The sequence below is a fragment of the Chionomys nivalis genome, chromosome 7, assembly GCF_950005125.1.
Source record: "Chionomys nivalis chromosome 7, mChiNiv1.1, whole genome shotgun sequence".
Lineage (NCBI taxonomy): Eukaryota > Metazoa > Chordata > Mammalia > Rodentia > Cricetidae > Chionomys > Chionomys nivalis.
The window spans coordinates 7,559,064-7,581,743 of NC_080092.1; the positions used below are offsets into that span (position 1 = coordinate 7,559,064).

The following is a 22,680-nucleotide window of genomic DNA, read 5'->3' on the forward strand; positions in this document are numbered from 1 at the left end:
TTCCGTAGCAAAACTCTTAATGACATGGCAGGCAGTGGTGGTTGAACTTCAATGTGTCTGAGATTCACCTGGGGGACTAACTGAAATATTGATGGCTGGGCCCTATACCCAGCCCAAAGCTATTGATTCAATAGATCTGGATAGAGTGGGTAGCTAAAGGATTTGTATTTCTTTCAGGTAATGGGCGATGTCACTGCTGGTAGTTCAAGCCTTAATTCACTATGCAGTCAAATACAATCTTGAACTTCTGATCTTCCTGCTTCAGCTCCCCCAGCGCTTCGAAAACAGGTGTGAACCACTGTGCCAGGCCTTGCAGGGCTAAGGATCAAGTCCAGGACTGTATGCATGTTAAGTGAGCATTCTGCAAATGGGGTAACATTGCAGCTGCTAAGGTGCTGTTCTTGAGGCATGGTAAGTGTGGGAGAGCCCTTGCAGAGCTGAATGGTCCTTTCCAGGAATGGTTCCCAGTGCTTTTCTAATGCCTCAGCCAACAGGTGCATTAAAATACCAGATACATATGTGGGAAAAGGAGATGGAGCTTCATGTGGCGGATGCAGCTATAGATACACAACGGTTCCCACACTGCAGAAGGGAATTGCTGTCATGCACGGAGCAGATGCGGTCCTATTTTAATGCAGAAATGGTCTGTCTAGTCATGCAAAGGTAATTGTGTTGCCTGTCAGTCACTCTGGGCCTGCAATATGCTTTTGCATGAGCATGATGGCAAATGCACAACTCATTTTCTTAAGGAAGTAATCATGGTAGTTAAATATTTGGATAGAGGCAAGCAGGGAACGATTGCACTATAGCAAATTAGCTTACTTTAGAAAAAGAAAAAAAGGAGGACGGACAAGAAGGAACAAAGGCAGAGGGTGCCCCAAACTAAGCAATCTGTTTGTGTAACGGTATATATACCAACCACAAATGTATTTTTGTAGGAAAGGCATTTAAAACCTCTTTTCTCGACTGACCCTTTTGCCTGGAAAATAAATTACATTTTTGAATATGTTCAAATGTAACTGTCTAGAATGGTTATCAGGTGGCTCCATGCATACACTGGGATTTGTACATAACTGTGCATGTGTCTGTATATGCACATTTTCCCAGGGAAAGTACAGTTTTGAGAGGATTACCAAAAGAATCTGTGCAGGTCCTGCCCTCCTTGGAGCCAGTGCAAGTATATGGGATGAAACACACCTTTCTTGTGCCCAGGGTGGGTTGATTTTTATTCCCATGTGTGAGGTAGCAGGCTCCTAGGGACTTGCTGGTGTCTGAGCACAGGACCCTGAGCCTCTGGGTCCACATCTTCCTGGTGACCCTTGAGTGGACTAGTGTTGGATGCTGAGGGTTCATTACTTGCTGTGCAGGAATCTATGGCTGTGGTCTTGAGCAACTTTAAGAGACTTGCCCCTGGGACGCTGTCTGATTTTTATTGTGGTGGTACTGAATTATCCTAAACTACTTTTCCAGGTAACTCTAGAAGCTGTGTGTACAAGTATCCTAATAAGTTACTAGAGGGTGTGAGGAATATCACAATAATAAAAGACTGCAGTGGTTAATAGATGATTAATAGATTATCAATTAGACATGACCTGAATCACCTCAAAACAATCCTCTGGGCATGTTTCTGAGGAAGCTTTTAGATTTGGTTAACTTTGGTGGGAGGAACCATCTTGGCTGTGGGCAATGCTGGTCCTGGGGTCTCAGAATGAACAGAAAGGGAAAAAGCCAAGAGAACATGAGCAAGCATCCATCCTCTCTGCTTCCTGATTGAGGTTGCAAGGTGTGTTGCGGCCTCAAGCTCCGGCTGTCTTGCCTTCTCTGATGTGGTGGACTGTATCCTGTGTGAGCCATGACAAAGCATTCCTTGCTTCTTTAAGTTGCTTTTGTGTGACCTTTTGTAGTAGCAACAACAACAACAACAACAACAAAATAACACATGTTATAAAGACCATAGAACAAAGACTAACGCCCCATAGCCAATACTGGATGTTTAGCCAGTTTACGTTTCCTGGAATGCTTCCTAAGGGCAATATATTATATCACCATGCAGCATACATAGTACACACTTGATAAGCATATACTTAATAATTACTTAGCATGTAGTAAACCAAGACCTATGCTGCTGTTGCTCAAGCAATGGGGTTAGCTGCTGTGTCCTTTACGGGATGTTGTCCTCAAGTCTAGTGAGTGTGTGTCCAATTCCATCTATATTGCCAGCCTGCAAGCTACTTTAAATGGCAACTTCATAATGGAGAATTTCTCATGAATATGACTCATTGGATGATAGGACATTGTGGTTTCTCCAACAAAATGTCAGTAAAGACAGGGAGAAATAGGAAAAGCCTTATACAATGAACTCTGAGAAAGTCCACTAAATGAGGTACTATGCTTAGTACATGGAATCCACAAACTTTTGGTGTGCCTCTCCCTAAGACTTTGCCTGTGCTTTGTGGGGGTAAAACGAGGTTTGTGAACTGCAGGGGCTCCCTACTAAAGAGGTGAAATATCCACAAAGGAAGAGACACAAGATTAACCCTGTATCGCCTAAAAGGGGGGGGGGGCACTGAGTGAGGGGAACATGGGCGACTTACAAAAACGTCAAAGCCATATCAACCTCAACAAGATTAGCTGCAGTCCAGCCAACACGTCCTAGCATTGGTCTTATTGAGCCGTAACCTTGTGAGACTCTTCCTATTTCATCCTTCGTCAACCCTATGGAGCTGGTGCGTGCTTTACTCTTCTATCAAGTGCACTATGTTCCTTGTAGCTTTCCAGGGTGGTAAAATCCGATATTCACTCTGCAGAGTCTGATTCATTTACTATTGGCAGCTGGTAGTGAGTAGCTGGCTGTGTTTAGTGTTGTCTGCTTATTCCTTTGATCCCTCTATTGTCCATGGGCAGCGGTATTGTTTCAGGAGTGATGATCACATGTTGGTATTTCCAGATTGTTCTATTTAGGTATACCAGAGAAAACAGAATAGGACCTCTTCATAATCTATGCAGTTTAACTGCTGAGAGGGCAGAAAACAGATCCAGATAGGAATGCCTTTAATGAGTTTCCTTGGATGCTTACATCAATGTTGGATCCCTTCAAGGACTATCCTGGGCTCCACGGAGGTAGCTATGAAGTTTTTGTTATATGTCACATGTGTGAGTGTGAGCATTGTGTGTGTGTGTTTTCTATCAGAGAGAAAAAGTATGGAAGCCCATGTGGACCTAGAATAAAGAACATATTTAGGGCTATAAATTTTAGTAACATAGACTCCTATTGGATATTGTATAAAATATAAGTTGTAGATAGATGTGTCTTCATTTGGTGACAATAAGAAAAAATTCTTTAGTAAATATATTTTGTGAGGGAATGACACAGAAAAGATAGAGATGGCTGGGTGTGTGGGTCCTCACAGGACAGGATCTTACTACGGCAGTTTGGAACAAATGGACATGATCTTGTCACCCATGTCTTCTCTTCTGGGAAGCCTTGTTTGAACACCCATGAGAGCTAAGGACCCTTCCTTGGTAAACAGGCCTCTGTCTTACCATCTATCACGTCAATGGCAATAGTTGGCTTGTATATTGGGGTCCAGATCTCAGGTGCAGAAATTCCTGTGAATGTGCTACAGGTAGCAGACAACAGGGCACAAAATGTGGCTGAATGGGGATGGAGGAAAGATGTCAGTCAAGCCTAGAAACCTTCCTCCAAAGGACTTTTGAGACAGCAGCTCTGGGAATTCATAGTTTCCAGACCACCTCCAATCTGGTCGGTCAGGCCGTGGAAACAGGCTTGGGTCTAGAGCATCATTGCTCATTGGGTCAACTCAGAGTCAGATACCTCTTTCCTCTGGGACATCCATGCTCTTGGTACCAGGTTGTTTTCTTCAAAATATGGCCCATCTTCATTGTAATCTAAGCCAATGAATACAGAAGGGAAAGGGGGAACCAGGCACCTAACCAAATCTCCATTTTCACCAGTACTTTGTCTCTTACAGATAATTGACACCAGCCTTCGGCCTTCATGTGGAGAATCTTTTATAATGAATTAATTACCTAATTAATAATTTGTGTGTATGTGTGTGTGTGTCTGTATGGTGCTCGCTTGCAAGTGTGCCTGTGAGTTTCTATGGAGGCAAGGCAAGGCCTATGGCATTTCTTATCATCTCTACCCTACTATCTTGAGACACGGGCTCAACTGAACTGGAAAGCTTGTTCTTTTGTGCTCGTCTTACTGACTAGAGAACTCCCAGGATCTACCTATCTCCAGCCTCCCAGTGCTGGGATTACAGGCATGCCTGGCCATGCCTAGTTTTTTTTTTTTTTTTCCTAACATGGTGTTAGATTCAAACAGAGGTCTTAATGTTGGCAAAGCAATTGCTCTAAGTCAGTGAGCTATTGGCCCAGCTTCCGGCATTGAGAATTCTATTTTAACTTCTAATTCCAGAATTTCAGCCATAAGGTCATTCCCTGAGTGTAGTTCAACTAAACAAACACTCTTTCCTCGGCACTTGACATTATTTGTGTTCTGTTGTGTGTTCTGTATAGACCAATGACACGGTCAAGGAAGCAGAAGGGAACAGGCCACCAACGCAACCACGATACTTAGGAGGACTCCTGGAATATTACATTTTCGTCCCTTCCAAAAGAGTCACAAACACATCGTGTAACATTTGGAAGTGCCTCTTTCTCCCTGGCAAACATGGCATTCATTAGTTATGCATGGTTATTCCTGGCAAAGAGCACATTCATTATAAGTTAGTAAATTCCAATTTTATAGCAGGTGGGTTATGTTGGGGGTTTTACAAACTGTTCATGGGAGGATAGGCCATATCATTTTACTTATTTTTTTTCCTTTTCAATATAGTAATGAGATACTGACTAGGGGTGAATATATATACAGAGAAGCTACAATTACCATGTACTAAGATGAAGATTTTCAGACAGAATAAAGTGACCATTTTACATGTATGACTCACGAATCTTTCTTTAGCACTAACGTGAACCCAGATGGTTGTTTAGCTGTTTCTGCCCCGCCATGTTTTCCATAACCCATGTATCAAATGGGCTCATGCTAGGTGGGCATTCTACTGATTATAGAATCAAAGGTCCTTTATATGCTAGGTGGATGCACTGGGGGCATGGGGAGACAGTAAAGCCGGTTAGCTCTTTGTTATCATCCCCAGCCTCTCTCGTCATTTTGACCCACTAAGAAGCCCTGCACTGACTAGCGCTAATCTTCTTCCTCCTCTTGCCTTTTTGCTCCTGTTTTGATGATTCCTCCCAGCCTCCTTCCTGCATCGTCTCCAGCCTGCTTCATGCTCTTTGGCTTTTCACACCCTTCATATGGGCTCTGTGCAGTGGGCAGGATATGAATAAATAACAAGAGTATTTCCTTTGTCATCAGTACAGCAAGGGAGCTGGGGTAATTCAGGCTTCCTAAAGGATGTATGTGCCACAAAGCTTTTAAGAAAATGCACTTAACCCTTTATATATGATCACGAACATAAGCATATTCTTTCTGTAGAAGAGAAAGCTAGTCCTTGGCCGGCAGAAGCTCATACCAGATTCTCCTTAGTATAACTGAATCTTCTGCGCATCTGGAGAAGTAAACGGAGCACAAAGCAGACTGTGAGCCAGGCAATGCTTTGCTCTGAGAGTAGGGACAGCCTAAGGACCACCGTATGTTTTAGCAACATGTCTGGAGTCTATCCACTAGATACCATCACCCACCCACGTCTACTCTGTTGGACCGATCAAAAATATCCTAGACCTGCCGCTGCCTCAGAGGCACCTCTCTCTCTTCATGCCCAGAGGTGGAGGAATGCCCTTCCAAGATCCCTAATGGAGAATAGAGGGAGTACCATTTCCGGGTGGTTTCTTTCCCTGCCTCCATCCCCCTTCCCTCCTTTCCTTCCTTTCTTCCCAACCATTCCTAGAGCTTTAGTCATCAGTAACAACATCCAATCACAGAAGGCCTCAGTTGGCAGTAAGAAAGAAATCCATTCTCAGTTTCCCTATGGAGGAAAAAGGCCAGGCTGGGCTATTTTGGAAAATGTAAGTAAAAGGCAAATTAACCATAATTTCATTCCTGTCTGGAATGCTGGGTTTGACTCAACACCTAATCTTCTCAGGCAAAAGTTCATCTGTCTGGGAGTGCAAAGTGTGTTTGGGGAGGGGAGCAAGATCACCCCAGTGATTTTTATGTATGGGAAACCTCATGTTCCTTTGAATTCAAGGGGTAAATGTAGTCCAACCTCCTTAATAACCAGATGCTTGCAGTCATCAGAAATACATCTCTGGCTGTAACCATTTCTCTGTTCTCCAGCATTCAGTCTCAAAGAGAATTTACATAACAACATGTGACACGTAGAATGCTTAAAGGCACCAACCATGACCAGACAAATTACACTCATTTTTCAACACTCTTTGCAAGGTGCTCTGCAGCAGGCGCATGGTAGGCTGCATGCTGGGGAGGTTCTGGTGGGGTGGTCAAGACCATCATGCGCTCGCAAACACTCCGTGCCTCTGGGGAGGGAGAGCAGGTGCAGGGAGGCCCCCCTCCCAGGAGGGTGGGGCACTTACTTACCCGCCATAGGCCGGGATTGGGGGTGGGGGCGCTGCAGCCCTGAAGGTGTTGTACACGGTGCGGCCGCGGCCCCTCAGGTGGGCCCCTCGGTATGCAGCTGCAGCAGTGGCGGCTGGATATGGGAAGCCAGGCACTATGGGAGAGAGGAGAGAGGGGAGAGCAGGATACCGTGAGATGCACATGTAGTCTGGTGAGGACCATTTTCCCAACCCTGTTTGTGCCCGGTCTACCCTTTCTCAGTAAAATTCAAAGGGCAAACAGCAGAACAGCAAGACTGGAAACAAAAGTGATGAGCATGGCGTGAGTATGACAGCGGTTTCTGACCATGAGGATATAGGAAATGACAGACATTTATAGAGAATTCCTAAGGACAGGAGAAACCTCACAGCTTTTTGGAAAACATGCTTGTATAGACATGATTTTGAATATATCCTGTTATCCTGCATATATATATATATATATATATATATATATATACATATGCATCTGTGTGCATATGCTCTTATTTGTGTGTATGCAAATATTCATATATTTGTATATCTACACATATACACACTTTTTTTATATGCTGGCAGTTGTCTTGGAGGCCAAACTGCATTGAATTAAGAGTTAATTATTTTTCTCATAATTTCCCCCTATATTTATTCATATTCTACACTCCTTTTATATTCATACCTGGCTTGTCACAAATTTAACTTTTTGCAGGGGAAATTGTTAGGTTGGAACGCAAGGCTTTAGACATTCTTGCTAGCCTAGTGCTCCTCCCTTGAGCAGCATCCCCGTCTTTGCCAGGAACTTTTGTTTGAGGCATTCTTGCAGATGTGTGTTGTGAGTGTGAAAACTGCTTATGTCCTCAGTGGTTTACCGCATCGCACAAGCCCCTAAGCATCGGTGCACACGTGCCTGTATCTGCACATAGGAATCTGATAACTACCTGTTGGGAAGAAGTGGGTACCTGGGTTCTCTTGTCTAGGGAGACAATATCAGGCGTGATGAAGTCTTAAATTCCTCTCGGGTGGCTATTCCACCCATGCATGCTGATAGGAACTCCCCAGGAAGGTCCAAACAGCCATTAGGAAAAGAATCTGCCTCTAGCTTCCCAGTCTCTTGCTAAGCCTCACAGTGCCACCTGTGCTGACTCCCCAGTACACTTAAGAAGCTCTGTACCCCAAACCTTATCCCATACAAAGACTGAATTCCTGGAAAATGTGTATGAAAAACCACTGTTTGTATAAGCTACAGTAAGGACCCAGGGAGCAGAAACGAGAGGCACAACAGGAAGTCTGGAACAGCCCCTCACACTCAAATCTTCTTTCCCAGGCTTCTGCAGGGCTTCTGACCAAGTGAGAGCATTCTCATTTATACCACACTAAAGATACTCTCCACCTGGTATCCACACTGCCAGGAGGGACCCAAGCCCCTCCCAACCATCACCTTCGGACAGAAGACATCTGCCCCACGGATCTTACATCCAAGAGTCTTTTTCACACATGCTGAGGTGTGAACCTGGGTGGGGGTTGTGGGAGCAGCACAGAAAGCAAACGAGAAAGTACATTGGAAAGGTGTGCAGGAACCCCCAGGAAGTACCTGCTCTCTGGGAGGGGCCACCGTGACTCCGGAGGCCTTAGAGCAAAGCCTTCTCTCTGGGTACAGAGTGGGTTTGTGCCTATGCAGTGGATGAAGTCAGGGCCTTCCATGGTTCTGCATGTATTCTTAGCAGGGATTATTCCCTTGAAGTGAAGATCAGCTGTCAGTCGATGGTCTGGAATTTGGTCCACATCCTTGAACAGGGGCTTTTATGGCACGTTTCTTTGCAGCATGAGTAAAATGCTAAGATTGCAGAACAAAGCCAGATGGACTTTATCTTCCTATTTCTGCCTGAGGTTTTATGTTGGACTGTTTATGATTTTGATTATCAACAAATTGTGCAAGCTTATGAAACTCTCATGCTAGTCCCCAGCACCCAAGTTTCAACCAATATGGCAGAAATGGAGGAGGCAAAAAATGCTGAGCTCATTCAAGCCTGGGGCTATGAAACACCAGAGATGCTCGCTTCAGGACGGGGAGATGCTTGGGAATGCTTCCGTCCCTGACTCCATTTCACCATTGCTTAAACAAAAATTTTCATAGAATGTTTTGCATTTTGAAAATAAGGAAAATGAGAAATGTTAAGTCTGGTTGAGCAGCTGGCTTGTTGTGTGCGGGCACTCAGTAATTATGCTGACCCATTTACCCCCCCCCCCGCCCGCCCCCATTCCCGCTATGGAGCCACAGGAGTGAGGCCAACTCTCTTTCAGGTGATGAGCCTGCTTGGAGGGTTCAGCTGTGGAGACGAGATGCCACGTGAAGCAGAAGCTGGACACTGAAGTGAAGACAGCAAGCGCGGTCGGTGTGCAGAGCCAGGCCTCTATTCTGAGGCCCTCTGCGTTTCTCGGGTGAGATAAGTGCTGTCTGGAGATACCGAGATGAGGCTCTGGGCTCTTCCGAGCAAAGCTCGTTAGAGAATGAGACGAAAGTGAGGAAAGGAAGAAGGGGGGGGAGGATGGTGCTTGGACACCCCATCCTTCATCTCCTAACTCCTGCCTCTGTTTCCTCTCTTCCTCCCTCCCACTATTCCTTCTGCCTCCCACTATTCCTCTTTTTCCCCCTTACTTCCTTCCATTTTTATATTCATCTTCTCCTTTCTTTCATTGCTTCTTTTCTTCATTTTCATCTTTCCTTTGTATGCTTCCACATACATAAAACTTTCTGAAGACAGAAGCTCTGGGCCTCCCACGTCCTAATCAAGTAGCTTGGGCTGTATGAAGACGGAAGGAAGCACTCTTGTTTGGTGCTAGAAAGCCAGCTCCATTAGGGCAGGGCTCTCCATCTGCCCTGCTCTTTGATTTGGAAGAGTACGTAACTGAATTCCACCTTACTGTGGTCCTAAGGGATGCTGAGCTGATCCACAGATGTTACTAAGTACAGAATCCACAAGTTTCCAGCAAAAAGAAAGACTGCTTCGTGACATTTAGAAGAATCCTCAGTTTAAGTCACTTTGATTTTAGGGCAGACAGCATGGTTTAAAAATGTTTCTGGGGTTCGGTAAGGAAAATGCTTGCTTTCAAAGCATAGGGAACTGGGTTTTTGAGTCTAAGAATCCATATTTTAAAATAAAACACAGGCATCTAGTCTCAGCACCGAAGAAGTGCAAGTGGGGGCTGGATGTCTGACACTTGATGGCGAGCCAGCCTAACTTAAACAGTCAGTCCCAGACCATGAGTGACCCTGCCTGAAAATAGCGAGGCGCCTGGCTCTTCAGGAGAATCAGAACCTGAGTTTACCCACAGGTATGCACACTCCCTCCCACTGACTCTACACACAGGATGTTGCTTATTCTGGGTAAACTTTCCCAGAGGTAGTACCTACCACAAGCTACTATGCCACTCCATCCAGACAGCCCATAAACAATGTCCTTCCTGCCCAACAACAGCTCTCCCTGAGCACAGCAATTCTGTGCAACAAGCAAGTTAATGCCCATCCATATGATAAGACTTTTGGAGTCACTGTTTGTGTTTCTTCTTTTCTTTCAATGTTTTCCTCCCACCACTGCTGACGACAGCATAGCTATCACGTGACACGAAGTCACACTGTCAGTTTCAAGGACAAAGAACATGTGTTTTCATCAGGCTTCGTCTATTCTGATAGGATGGAAAAGGTGGAAAGTTTCGTACTTGCAGACTGGGCATGTGTTTACAAATGCTGATAAGTAGTCAGTGTGTATTTGAAGCAATTGCCTGGACAGATAACCCAGGCACAGATTTATTCTTCATATATAGGGAGAAATACCTCTCAATGATTCATTTCCTTCATGATGCAACACTTATCTTAGTTAAAAATATTTTATTATCTATGTACATTTTGGTTCAAGAATTTGCATCCATTAAGTAGATAAAAAATGATTGGTAAATGCAATGTAGGGCCAAACAAAAAACACATATTCTTTCTATTTCTGTAATCAAGTAAGCTGGCATTAAAATAAAACACATAAAAGTCACCTTGGCTAATCTTTCTATATAAGCTGGGTTTAGTGGTTCGTACCTGTAATCCCAGCACTTATAATGCTGAGGCAGGAGAATTGCAAACACTGAGGCCACCCTGAGCTAGATAATGAGATCCTGTCTCAAAGAAACAAAATAAAAAACAAAAAGATGTCAACTTACAGGCATAACTTTTGCCTTGGCTCCCCTACACCATAGATAACTTGAGGTTATTAAACACCTAAATAAAACCACCACTAAATGACAAAGGTAACATTCAGGTTGATTTGTGGACGCAGAATTCAATTCTGGATTTCCTACTGGGTGGAGAAGATGAGGGAGGGAAAACTCATACATACCCTCTTAAACCTGTGTAGCATGAATCAAAGTTTGGAAAGTCGGGTGTCAACAAAGCGAAATTGGATTTAGCTCATAAGCTACGATGGAACACCAGAAAAGCACAGGGCAGAATCAAAAATCCCCTAGGTGTCTGACATGTCTCCATTCCCAGCTCCACCCAGCCCCAACCGAAGCCCTTCAGATAGAGAGATGAATGAGAGCAGGTACGTGGGGTGGGGGGTCACCTCGCCCTTGGGAATAGGAATCCTCCTACACTGTGGAACAGAAGATTAAGGGGAAAAAAAGAGGCACTCTGTGAGACTCAAGCATCAAGGCAAATCAAGGGTTTTAAATGGAAGACATTTGGGTGTATCAACCAGCCAAATAAGACATTTACCGAAGTGTCTACTGCTCCCTGCCTATGTCTCCCTCAAAGACAAAGCTCCCACCTTCAGTGAGCTTCACGTTCATGTATTTACAGTGACTAGTACCTCCTCCCTCTCTGTCTCGTTTATGAACATGGTGCTTACCTTGGAAAATAAACACAAATGAGATCATTTCACCAGCCTGGAAATCCCATGAGAAGAAACACAAAGCCAGTGGAAAATACTTGAGGGTTATAAACTGCATATTAAAGTTTTAGAGCCTGAGAGAGGCAGAAGAATAGCAGATGCAAACCCCGACAGGGGGCAGATTCTGCAACAGAGCCATAAAAATATACAGACCGCTTTAATGGGCAATTATTCTTCGCATTTGTGTGCTGGGTTGAATTTGCATGAGATTGCCAGATGCCCTGGTAAAGGTGTTGCCATCAGAGTGGGTTCCTTTTGTCTTGGGCCTTTTACGCTCTTGCATCCAGAAGCCTCACTGGTTTTTCCATCCTTTGAAGGCACGAAAGCACAAGTGCACGTGCTAACCTGTAGGTGAATTACTCTGCAGACCATGGATGGTGGGGAACATTCAAATGCTTGAACACAGGGGTGCAGATGTGCCTTTGGCAGCAGGTTCGGGGAGTCCCTTGTGGCAGGGACACATTTCATGTGTCAGACTATAAATTATGATACGGACACACTGGGGTGCCATGAACAGCCAGCCTAGCTCCTGAGAGGCAGGGCATTGTGCAATAAACATCTCCATGAGAGGTCTAAAAATCGGATTATTTTTTTCAAATGACCAAAAATACTAACTTCTGTTTTCAAAATGAATCCAAAATTCAAGTCCACCAATCTGGTTTGGGACACAGGGTTCACACAAGACTACATCACTTCTTTTTAAGCAGAATTTGGTAGCAAACGGAACATGGTAGAATACATTAAATTCTAGGTTAATATAGAAAGGTCCTCTTTTAACCCAGTAATTTTAGGACTTGGGGAGAAATGGGATTTTTTCTTTCTGTCTGTCATTTACAAAAGGATCCCTAACAGCCGCTTAGTTTACAGAATTTCTGGTGCTTCTTACTCACAAGTATTTATGTCTGAAACCTCCATTTGGGATCCACTCTTGTTCAGCATAAATGATGTTAAACGCTGCTGCTCAGAAGTGAATAAATCTACATTTTGGACAAACTGGTTCCTTATAGGACATCCTCATTTGAAATGCATTGAATGGGAAAACAAAAAAAATTCTAATTAATGTACAACTCTAATCACCATTCTCCACATGGAAGAGTAATTTTTCACTGTTCATTTGCTTGGTTTAATCTCAAACCTGACATAACAGAAACGCAATGCCCTATAAATCTCCACTCGTTCCTTTCTTTAATATTCATATTCCATTGAACTGCAGAGTCTGGTTGCCGCATGCTACCACAGCATCCAAAAGTGTCGATAAAAATATTGTGAAAGGGCGAGATGTGTTTCTTGCTGGCTGAGCTGGCCATTTATTGGGGGGGGGGCACAACAAATGGCTGTTGGATTGTCCCTGGCTGGCTGGCTGGTGGGTGATTAGTGATTAATTACCTTGCAGCAAATTGACACGGCACCAGGAAATTGACACAGGCCTGATTAATTAACTTTTTATGGGCGGTAGTTACTCACAAAACACTGCGTACCATAATTGAATCTCTTTACATAACAGTCATGGTACAAAAGTTTTAGTCAAATCCAAATTAGCCAGAAGTTTCTAAGGCTGCTTGGGTCTGATTAGGATGTGTTTGTAAGAACTGGCAAGAATTTGAACTTGGAGAGAGATGTGTGGTCTTGAAAGGAGGTGGGGAGAGGACACAGTGACACCGTATCAGCTTGACTGCCAAGGGAAAAAGCATTGATGTAAGTCTTTACTTCAGTTAGACTTGGAAGGGAGACTGAGATGTCTCATTTTTCTCCTGCTTCATGTGGCTGCTGCCTCTGAGTGGCTCTGGCAGATTCTTTTCCTTTTGTTTAATCTATGAAGATTCCGTGTGGCAAATTTTGTTCTGCTGCTGGGCTTCATCTTTTCACGTCATCTCTCACAACTTGTCCCTTGATGCTGATGCCGCCACATCCTCCATAGTCATGTTTCCTCTCCCTATTGTTTGCTTTCCTTGCCAATTTTTTGACTGACACACCCTTCTAGGGCTCTCCATCAGACTAGCCTGAGAACTATACTTTGGGGACTGCTGTATCTCTAACATGGACAAAATGTTCTGGCACAAGATCACCGAAATGTTCTGATTATATCGCCGGATTCTGCAGCAGTTCTGTTAGAGGGAAAACTGGGACTGGGTGGCTAATCCTAACCCTGAATCTGGAAGTCTTAAGATGAGGCCTAGGCAGATGATTCACTCCAAGGACAAAGCCTTGTTTACTTACAATGCCAGTGCTGAGAGATCCTGGATCTCACTTGTCTAAACTCTGGGCAGAGATAACTGGAGCAATCCTAGCAAAGATGTGATCACAGTTGGCAGAATTTTAGCCTGTGAGACTCCATTATTAGATGGAAGAGATTCAACCGCACGATAGCAGCTAGCGTTTATTAACACTTGCTAATTGCCAGATGCACAGATTAACCCATTAACTCTTCAAAAAACCATATGAATCTGGAGGATTGTTATTTTTTTCTTTTGCTTTTTGGGGAGAGATTTGGAATCTAGAACAAGTCTGCAGCTTCCTCTCCAAAGTTGAGCCCCTGAGTCTTATGTTTTTATCCAACCCCTAGGAATCCCCAGTCCATTTTCTACTGTGCTTTCTCTCTCTGTCTCTGTCTCTCTCTCTTTGGAGGATAGCCCAATGTGACTTTCCTCCTATTCCCTGCACAGCTGAAACATCCTCTGCTGTGTTTTTAGCTCATCTGACAGATTCAGCCTCAATCCATCATGGATTAGGTGAAATCCAATCCATCATGAAAGCAGGGGACTCCTTTGACAAACTTCTTGGAGATATCAGTATATTCCTTGTTGGCGGAGGGACTATGCCATCATTGCCCTGTGTGTTTATAGTCTGAGATTTCAATACACCTGCAAAAGCTTCAATGCTCTTCCACTAATTGGGTGCACTTCACAGAGATGATCATTTATACTGATAAAAATGTAAAGGTATCTTATTTCTTTTCCCTACTGGAATTTATCTATAGATCTGGATATAAGCCAGGGGTGTATACGTAAACTATCCAGCTTGAGATGTATAAGTAGCAACTAGGGTTACACTAGGGCCGTGTCAGTAGAGGCCTCATTTGTACACACAAACCTAGTTACTATAAGTTCATGGTAATTCAATTCTGCTACAACTTCTGAGTTTGAAAGATTGGAATAAGAAATATATTTGCAGGCCTGGGAGATGGCTTACTAGTAGAGGAATATCCTGCAAGCAAGGAGGACCCAAGTTCAATCCCAAGAACTCATATTAAATAGCCATACGGTGACATAAGCCTTTAATCCCAACACTTGGGAGGTAGACACAGATAGATCCCTGGGGCTCACCTCACTGGCCTGTCAGACTAGCCAAATCAGTGAGTTTCCGGTTCTGGGAGAAACCCTGTCTCAAAAAAATCAGGTGAAGAAAGACAGAGGAAGACGCTTAAGTCCACCTCTATCCTCTACATGTGTGCACACACAGGTGCACACACAGGTACACACACACTCACGCCCATGATAAAAACTCATTTCAAAAGCTGGGACGATTTGAATATAAAACTGATTTGCCACCGAGGGCTGCTGCATTTATTGTCCTATATGTAACTGATTTGCTAATTCCGCTCTCACGTACCATTTCACCCACAGCTTGGTTTGAAATAAATCTCCTGCTCGTACATAAATGGATGAGCGAGAAGAAAACCAGGCACAATGAACACGCGGGGATTTGTTCTGGATCGCAGGATTGGCGTTGCCCAAGCAGAAGGATTTTTTTTTTCACCCAAAACAGCCCATTTTGAAAGGCAGAACAAAAGCCACACTCGTTACCCATGCACAGGAATGTTCTCAAATCATTCCTCTGTGTGGGGCTGAGCAGGAATGCAGCTTTGGTCTCACTAACTGCCCCACTGTTCCCACTTCCTGCGGAACCTAGCGTGTTTCTCTCCTGTGCTACAAATGGCAGGGTTAATGCAGCAGAAGCATGGCGGGCGCTGCCAGGCTGTGGGGGCTGCAGTCCCACATCTTCTGTGGAAGAGGTCCTGTGATCTCCCTGACTCGCAGGTATTGACAGACCTCCCCCAGGCAAGATTTTTGTAACATTTCATTCAACAAAATGGAAATGAATCTCCATCTTGGAGTGTTTAACTTGGCAGCACTGTAGCAGGCATTTGCAAAAGTGCTCTCTGTTGTTGGAGGGAACAGAGAAGCTGGAATCTATTTTAATTTAGATGGAGCCATTTGCCATAATCTCTTAGTTTGACGGAATCAGTACCAGTGTCAACTCGATTTTATTTTTTTATCCCCCAGGAAGCCAAGGGGGGAAAAAGAAACCAAATAGTTTATATAAATAATGACTTTATCGAGTGCATATATATACAGTAAAGGTTCAATTGTTAAATCATTCATGATCTATCTAACAGCTGGCCGGAACAGTGAGCTCGATGGATTGCCTCTCAAGGTAGGAAGCAGGGCAAGTGAGATAAATTAGCTGCCTTATGCTGGGCTGGTTTTCCCATGGTTCTCTGGGGCTGCTCTTGCGCTTGAGGTCCTTAGAGGGGGGCTGGCAGTGACTCACAAGACAGGTATGAGATGCAAATGCATGTGTTCATTTCACATCCAGCCATCACCATGAGGGGAGCTGTTCTGTCTGTCAGGGTTTGAGGCCATCTGCCTTTCAGTGGCAGCATTTAACTTAGAACAAAAATCACCGCAAAAACAAAAACTGAGTCTAAGCCTCTTATCAACACCCGAAGCAAACCTGTAGGACAGGTGCCATCCGCAGCTGGTGTTTGCACGCCTGCGTCAGGGCTGGCATCCAGAGGCCCTCTTACAGACAGACTGAAGGAGGGCCATTTGGAAAGTGTCCAGTCGTCCAGTCAGCACACACACAACCTATCAAATTAAGTTCTGTGGGAAGTCAGTCTGTTTTGTGAGTAGCGGTTATGACTCCAGAAGTCTGGAAAAAAACTTACATCGTCATTTCTTTTAATGCCCACATATAAGTAAATGTCCAAGATGACAATCGGTGGCATCCCGGCTACCACACAGGCAGATCATGCTGCCTTATAACCCCCGTCTTTTCTCTATGTTGTGGGAAAGTGTCGTGAGGATTTTGTGATGCCAGTGATAGGAACCAGGATGTGTTTCTGGAAACTAGGACACGGTAGTTCGAGGCGATTGCTGTGTGGGAGGCTGGGGTGGAGGGGCAGAATACACGAGCATGCGGAGGCTAGGGAACCTTCGGGTGTCATTCCACAGGTGTTTTGTGTTTTTAAGACAGGGTCTCTCACAGGGTTGGATCTAGTCAACACCACCACCAAACTGGGATCCAACAAATACTCTGAATCGGCCTCTCTCCTGATTCACCCTAACCCTGGTATCATAGTATGTGCCAACATGTCCAGCTTTCCTTACATGTGTGTTCGGGCCTGAGCTCAGGTTCTCAAGCTTGCATGGCAAACACGTACCGTTGAGCTGTCTTCCCAGCTCTTTCTTGTCTTTACACAGAAAGAAATTAGGTATCAAAAGCCTGCATGGCATGAAGACAAAACCCAAGACTGATGCAATGTCTGTGTGCAGTTGGGGTATGTGGGCCTAAAGCTGCATTTCCTTGCCGGGGTGCTCAAATTCTCTATAGCCCTCCATTGGCCTGTGCTGGCTTTTATCTGTGGTTGATAACATGATTTAGGGAAAGTTCCCTTAGCAATAAAGCAAATGTTTAAATTCTTGGGTGGATATGAACTCTGGCAGGTTCCCTTTCCTTCCACAAGAGACAAGCTCCTCCTCCTCCAGACATCCTTATCCTGGGTGGGGAAATTTGCTTCTGGGGTGGGGGCGGGGCCCTGTACTTGCATTCATGTCTCTCTAATCAGAATATTCATGCAGGGAGGCCCTGGAATCTCTTTTCCAGCTCTTAAAATACACATCTCTCATTCCTAGTTCGTTGTTGCTCTTCTGCAGGTCTGCAGACCTGGGGGCCTTAGGGTTAGCTGCAGACTTGGCTCAATTTACAAATCTCAATCTGCCAAAATTGTACACCTACACAGTGATATCACACTGCCCTCTTTTGCCCTTCAGGAACCAGGTGTCTTTTTAAGTTTGCACCTCTAGAACATGTATCGAGAATACCCCAATGGCCCAATCCCTTACTACTTTTAAATTCATTGTAGTTTTGGGAAGCAGAGAAGTGCAGAACAGCACTTAAAATATAAACTTCTCAACATAAGCTTCTCAAACTACTGAAGGATTTCTCTTCTAGCCCTGTCGGGGCTGGAGAATGGGTGGGCATTGTCAAGGAGCTGAACATATGAGCTACACCAGGCGGTTGATCCTCTTAAGCAAATGTGAGCATTAAAAAGTGCTTCCTCTCAATGCTATCACAGGCCTTGGTGTTTCCAGGGAATTTCCCCAGCGCAACTGCCTCACCGCTTTTCCAAAGCATCTCATCTCAGCCTTGTTCACTGGCTTTGTGTGTGCTCAAATCCCAGGGCAGCATAGTTTATTGTTTTAATATCTGTCTGACACAAAGCAAGCACATCCTCCAGTGACTCCTTATCTGTCATATGTATTTCTGTGAGAGAAATATCAAGACAAATAAGATGTTTGGGGACACACCACAGGATGGGAGCTTTGCAACCGGCAGTCTTTTGCAGAAGGCAGACCCCCATTTGAACAAGACAAAAGCCACTGTTCTGCATTGAGATTAATAACCAAATGAAGGATGCAAGATAGTAGTCACTTGAAAAAAGGCTGCTGGCTGCCAAGCCCTTCCCTTCAAAGATCTGGGGGTATAGCAGGGAACGGTGGCACATATCCATCACCTCAGTTCTCTGGAAGCTGAAGCAGGAAGATGGAAAGTTTGAAGCTGGCTTGAGCTAGGTTGTGGGCCATGTCTCAAAGTTAAGGAAGAAGCAGCAGTAGTCAGATGCTCAGGGAGTCACCTGTTCTATTTTCTAGGGAGACAAAATAATCAGCACCCACCAGGAGAAGAAGGTGCTATGGCTGTGACCCAGCCAGACTAAGCCCGGCTCAGACATAGGTGGAGCTGGGGTGATAGCAGTGGGGAGCAGAAATGCCAGTGAATTTGTTTATTAAATATTTTACTATTATATTTAAAGTTATATTATATATTAAATATTTTAATATTTTGCAATTTTGTGTATGTGTGTGGATATGTGCACACACATGGTTCCCTGCTCGGGCCAGAGGCCTCCGATCCACTTGGAACTACAGTTATAGGCAGCTGAGAATCTCCTAATGTTGGTGCTAGGAACTGAACTTGAGTTCTCTGCAAAAGCAATATGTACTCTTAATCACTGGGCCATCTCTTCCATCCATGAATCTGTTCTTAAAATCTGTCATCCAGGGGTAATACCTAAATGAGGGTCAGGACTTTAATTTAGCCACTTTAATAATTATCTCATCATGAATCAGATCCAAGTATGCTCCACAAATATATGACTATGTCACAACTAAATGTACTATTTTCTATAGAGTGAATTGTGCCAAAAAATAGTATTTTTCTTTCTTTCCTTCCTTCCTTTCTTTCTTTCTTTCTTTCTTTCTTTCTTTCTTTCTTTCTTTCTTTCTTTCTTTTTACCTTTCTACCCATAGCTATATCTAGATAGATAGAGAAATTCAAGTCATCACTAAGTGAATATATATATATACGTATATATATATATATACATATATATATATATATATATATATATATATAAACTAAATAAGGAAATAAACACTAAGCAGGGATGTGCAAGGCCCTGGGAAAGCAGGGTAGTGAGTAAGAAGACAGAATTTTACTGATGGATAAACCTAGAGCTAAGCGTGCAGCCAGCAAGTCCCAGCACCCTTTCTGCCTCTGCCCCTTCCCCCAGGACTGGAGTTACAGATACGTATGTGTCAGTGACTAACTTTTGAGATGATTGCTGAAGATTTGAACTGAGGTCCTCATGCTTTCTCGGCAAATACTCTTACCCTCTGAGCCTCCTCAGCCCATGCTTGTTTTGAAATGTGATACGATTATACAAAATGTTAGTTACCCCAAAAATGATGATTAAAAGATTTTTTTCCCTCTACTCTCAGGTAGCGAGTTGATGTGCTTTGCCTTTGCAAGTATGTGAAATAAATGAGGACGGGATTGGTGACTGAGTGCTCTCGAGGCTTGTCTGGCTGCAGATTATTCTTATAAATAAGATATCCCCGAGACTCAGCTCTTCACGTATGAACAGGTGTAGATTCCCTGGTGATCCGTAGAGTGGTCCAGCCCCTGTCCAAAGCTGGAAGAACACAGAGGTTGGCAGGGTGGCCCTGGCTGGGCTTCTGGAGAGTAGTGCTGTGAGTGACCAAGCTGCTTCCCTAAATCATGGAATGAGCATGAGAAAGAGGATTGTGGTCCAAGAAGAAATGCTAGCCAGCTTGCCTAGGGGTCCAGAGAACATTCCCTGATCTGCTATGCTTAGGAGCCCAATGCGAGATTGTTTCCATCCTCTAGGGATCAAGTTTAAAGGGGTATTTAGCAAGAAAAACACCGAGAGTCAGAATATGAGGAAAAAAGACACTGCAAATGTCGTGGTGACAGTTTCCTTAATCCATTTGAATCTAAATTTCCTGGTGAGATAAGATGGTATTATAATAATTGTACTGTTTCTCTGAGAATTGTAGGAGAAAGATCATAAAAAGGGTTTAGCATTGACCTGAAATGTAGGAAGTAAATAGCCCCTTCTCACTACTTCAGGCCTAGCGTAGGTACAGCCAACTTGGACTGTTAGTCGGGGGGGAAAGCAAGAACTTAGGAGGGACATCTCCCTCCCCAAATTCAGTAATCAATTGCTTTAAAATCAATTTTCTGAAAAAATAACCCATGGTGAACAAATAAAACGTCCATGAAAACACACCGTGCTGAGGAGTTTACACTGGACTCAGATGGCAGAAGAAAAAGGGAATGCCCTTCTTGTGGCAAATTTCAATATTCTTTGTCCCTGGCTCTTTCCTACTCATCTTCAAATGTAACAGTGCTATATTAAAGCACTATAAATTCATTTCATCCTCTTTGGCTAGGGGCTCTTTCCATTTTGTCTGAGGTTTGCATGCTTCCCTTACGTATCCTGGTTCTCACTGATCTTATGCAGCTCCTCCAGAAATGTTATGGGAAACCATCTCAGAGGCAACCAGGAAGCTCTCCAGAACGAGCAAGAAGAGAGAAAGCCAGTTCTGTCAACGAACGTGTCGGGAACATGATGACCCTCATGTGCTCTATCTGAATTGAGCAGAGTCTGTTGATTCTTTCTACACTGAGGAGAGAGAGGCAGCTAGGAGTTCATTTTTCTTCTCACTTTAGTTACAGAAAGCAACAGCAGCTCCACCTGTGGCCCGAGACTACAGTTGGGGCCGCTTTGATTGGTGCCTGTTTCTGCCAGGTAATTTATTGTTTGGGGGGTGTTATACAGTCGCTTCCATGAAACTGGAGGTCAATATATCAATTAAAGGCATTCCATGACCACTTGCCCTTGAGATTCATAGTACTGAATAAAGTAGGCAATGATTCTACAGTTTGATAACATCGAGGATTCTGGATATCTGCTTCTAATTGCTTAGTTGTCTATGGAATAGGACTACAGGTAAAACTGCCTCCTTAATGTTCATCTTCACTGTTTGTCCCACATGGCTGCAAGGAGCAGTTGTGGTTCCCTTAGAATGATGAAAGCATCCATGCATGTATTGGCAACAGATGAAGCTACACAGACATTTCTGCAGAAGCATGAATCTGCCATGCTCTTCAGCTGGTGTGCTTCTCTGTTCCGGTGCTTGCTGTCCACTGAAACGCTTCCTTTTACTCCAAAGCCCTCTGTTGACATCCTGATGTTCAGGGAGATGTTTGGAGAAGGGGTTTTGGAGAAGTGGTTAATTTGGGGTGAAGAGGCCCCCAGAAAAGGATTGGTTAGCAAAAGACCCACGTGGTAGCTCCTACTCACTTACTTTGCCACATGAGGGTGTAAGAAGGTGGCCACCTGAAAACTAGGGTAAGAGTCATTACCAGAAGCCAACCATGATGGCACCTTGCTGAATATGAGAGAATAATCTGCTGTCTGAGCTGCCCACTCTATGGCATTTTGCTACGGTATTACACTAAGGGCTTCCTCGTAGAGATTTTAAAAAATCTGCAATGAAATTTAAATCTGGCAATATGAGAAAACACAGATATATCTGCCTATACAATTAAAAATATGTAATGGCATATGAGTAACATATGAAAAATAACTATACAATCAATATCAATGCTTGTCACAAACTGCAGTAGTGAACAATGAAAAGAATTGGAATTCATAAGAGGTTAAGTAAAGTTGGCAAGTAAATGTGTAAAAGACAGTGCTTATAATGAGGAAGAAACTCATGCAAAAGAGAACAAAGGGAGATGTTTTCTTCCACCTGTATTATTTGCAACATTGATAAGCCCCGAAGCGTGTCATTGCAGCCGAGTTTGTTGAGATGGGCTCAGAATCCCATGACTGGGGCTGAAGCGTGTGTAATGCTTGTGCAAGGCTGCTATATGTCTACCACAGTCTTGGTGGGGGATGTGGAAAGTGTGGCTTCGTGTGTCAGGATCTGAGTGATGGTCTCCCTGAAACAGCCTGGTGATGTCAAAGAGGCCTCAGGGGTGATGGTCACAGAATGTCAAATAAACCCAAATGTGATGATATAGAATATGCATATAGTGTGATTATGAGTACTTGTCTCTACATGAAACCACAGGACAGCTCTCCTTGCCTGTTGCAGAGTATAGTCTTCACATTACTTGGGAGGAAAAAAGAATGATCCAGGAGGCCACATAGATACTCTACAGGTTTGTAGAAGGACATTGTTCCAAACATATGTGGGTTTGTTTCCACATGTAAAATTTTAGTTTTTAAAAAGAAAATCTAGGGGGCTGGAGAGATGGCTCAGAGGTTAAGAGCACTGCCTGCTCTTCCAAAGGTCCTGAGTTCAATTCCCAGCAACCACATGATGGCTCACAACCATCTGTAATGGGGTCTGGTGCCCTCTTCTGGCCTTCGGGCATATACACAGACAGAATATTGTATAAATAAATAAATAAATAAAAAGAAAATCTATTCATAGACTTACAAGCAAACAAAACTGATAGCATTTACTGTCATATACAAAGGAGTCAACCAAGAACCATGACTCCACTT

The 22,680-nt window shown here is 43.9% G+C and overlaps 1 protein-coding gene across 30 annotated transcripts in view; it reads right to left on the bottom strand.

Annotated features, from left to right (window-relative positions):
* The window catches only part of Rbfox1 (RNA binding fox-1 homolog 1), a 1,523,799-nt gene that overhangs the window by 52,918 nt on the left and 1,448,201 nt on the right, over positions 1 to 22,680 (bottom strand). For all 30 annotated transcript variants that reach the window (XM_057774158.1, XM_057774153.1, XM_057774169.1 and 27 more), the window contains one exon: positions 6,584 to 6,716. In XM_057774158.1, coding sequence (XP_057630141.1) covers positions 6,584 to 6,716 — 133 coding nt within the window. The remainder of the gene's footprint in view (positions 1 to 6,583; positions 6,717 to 22,680) is intronic.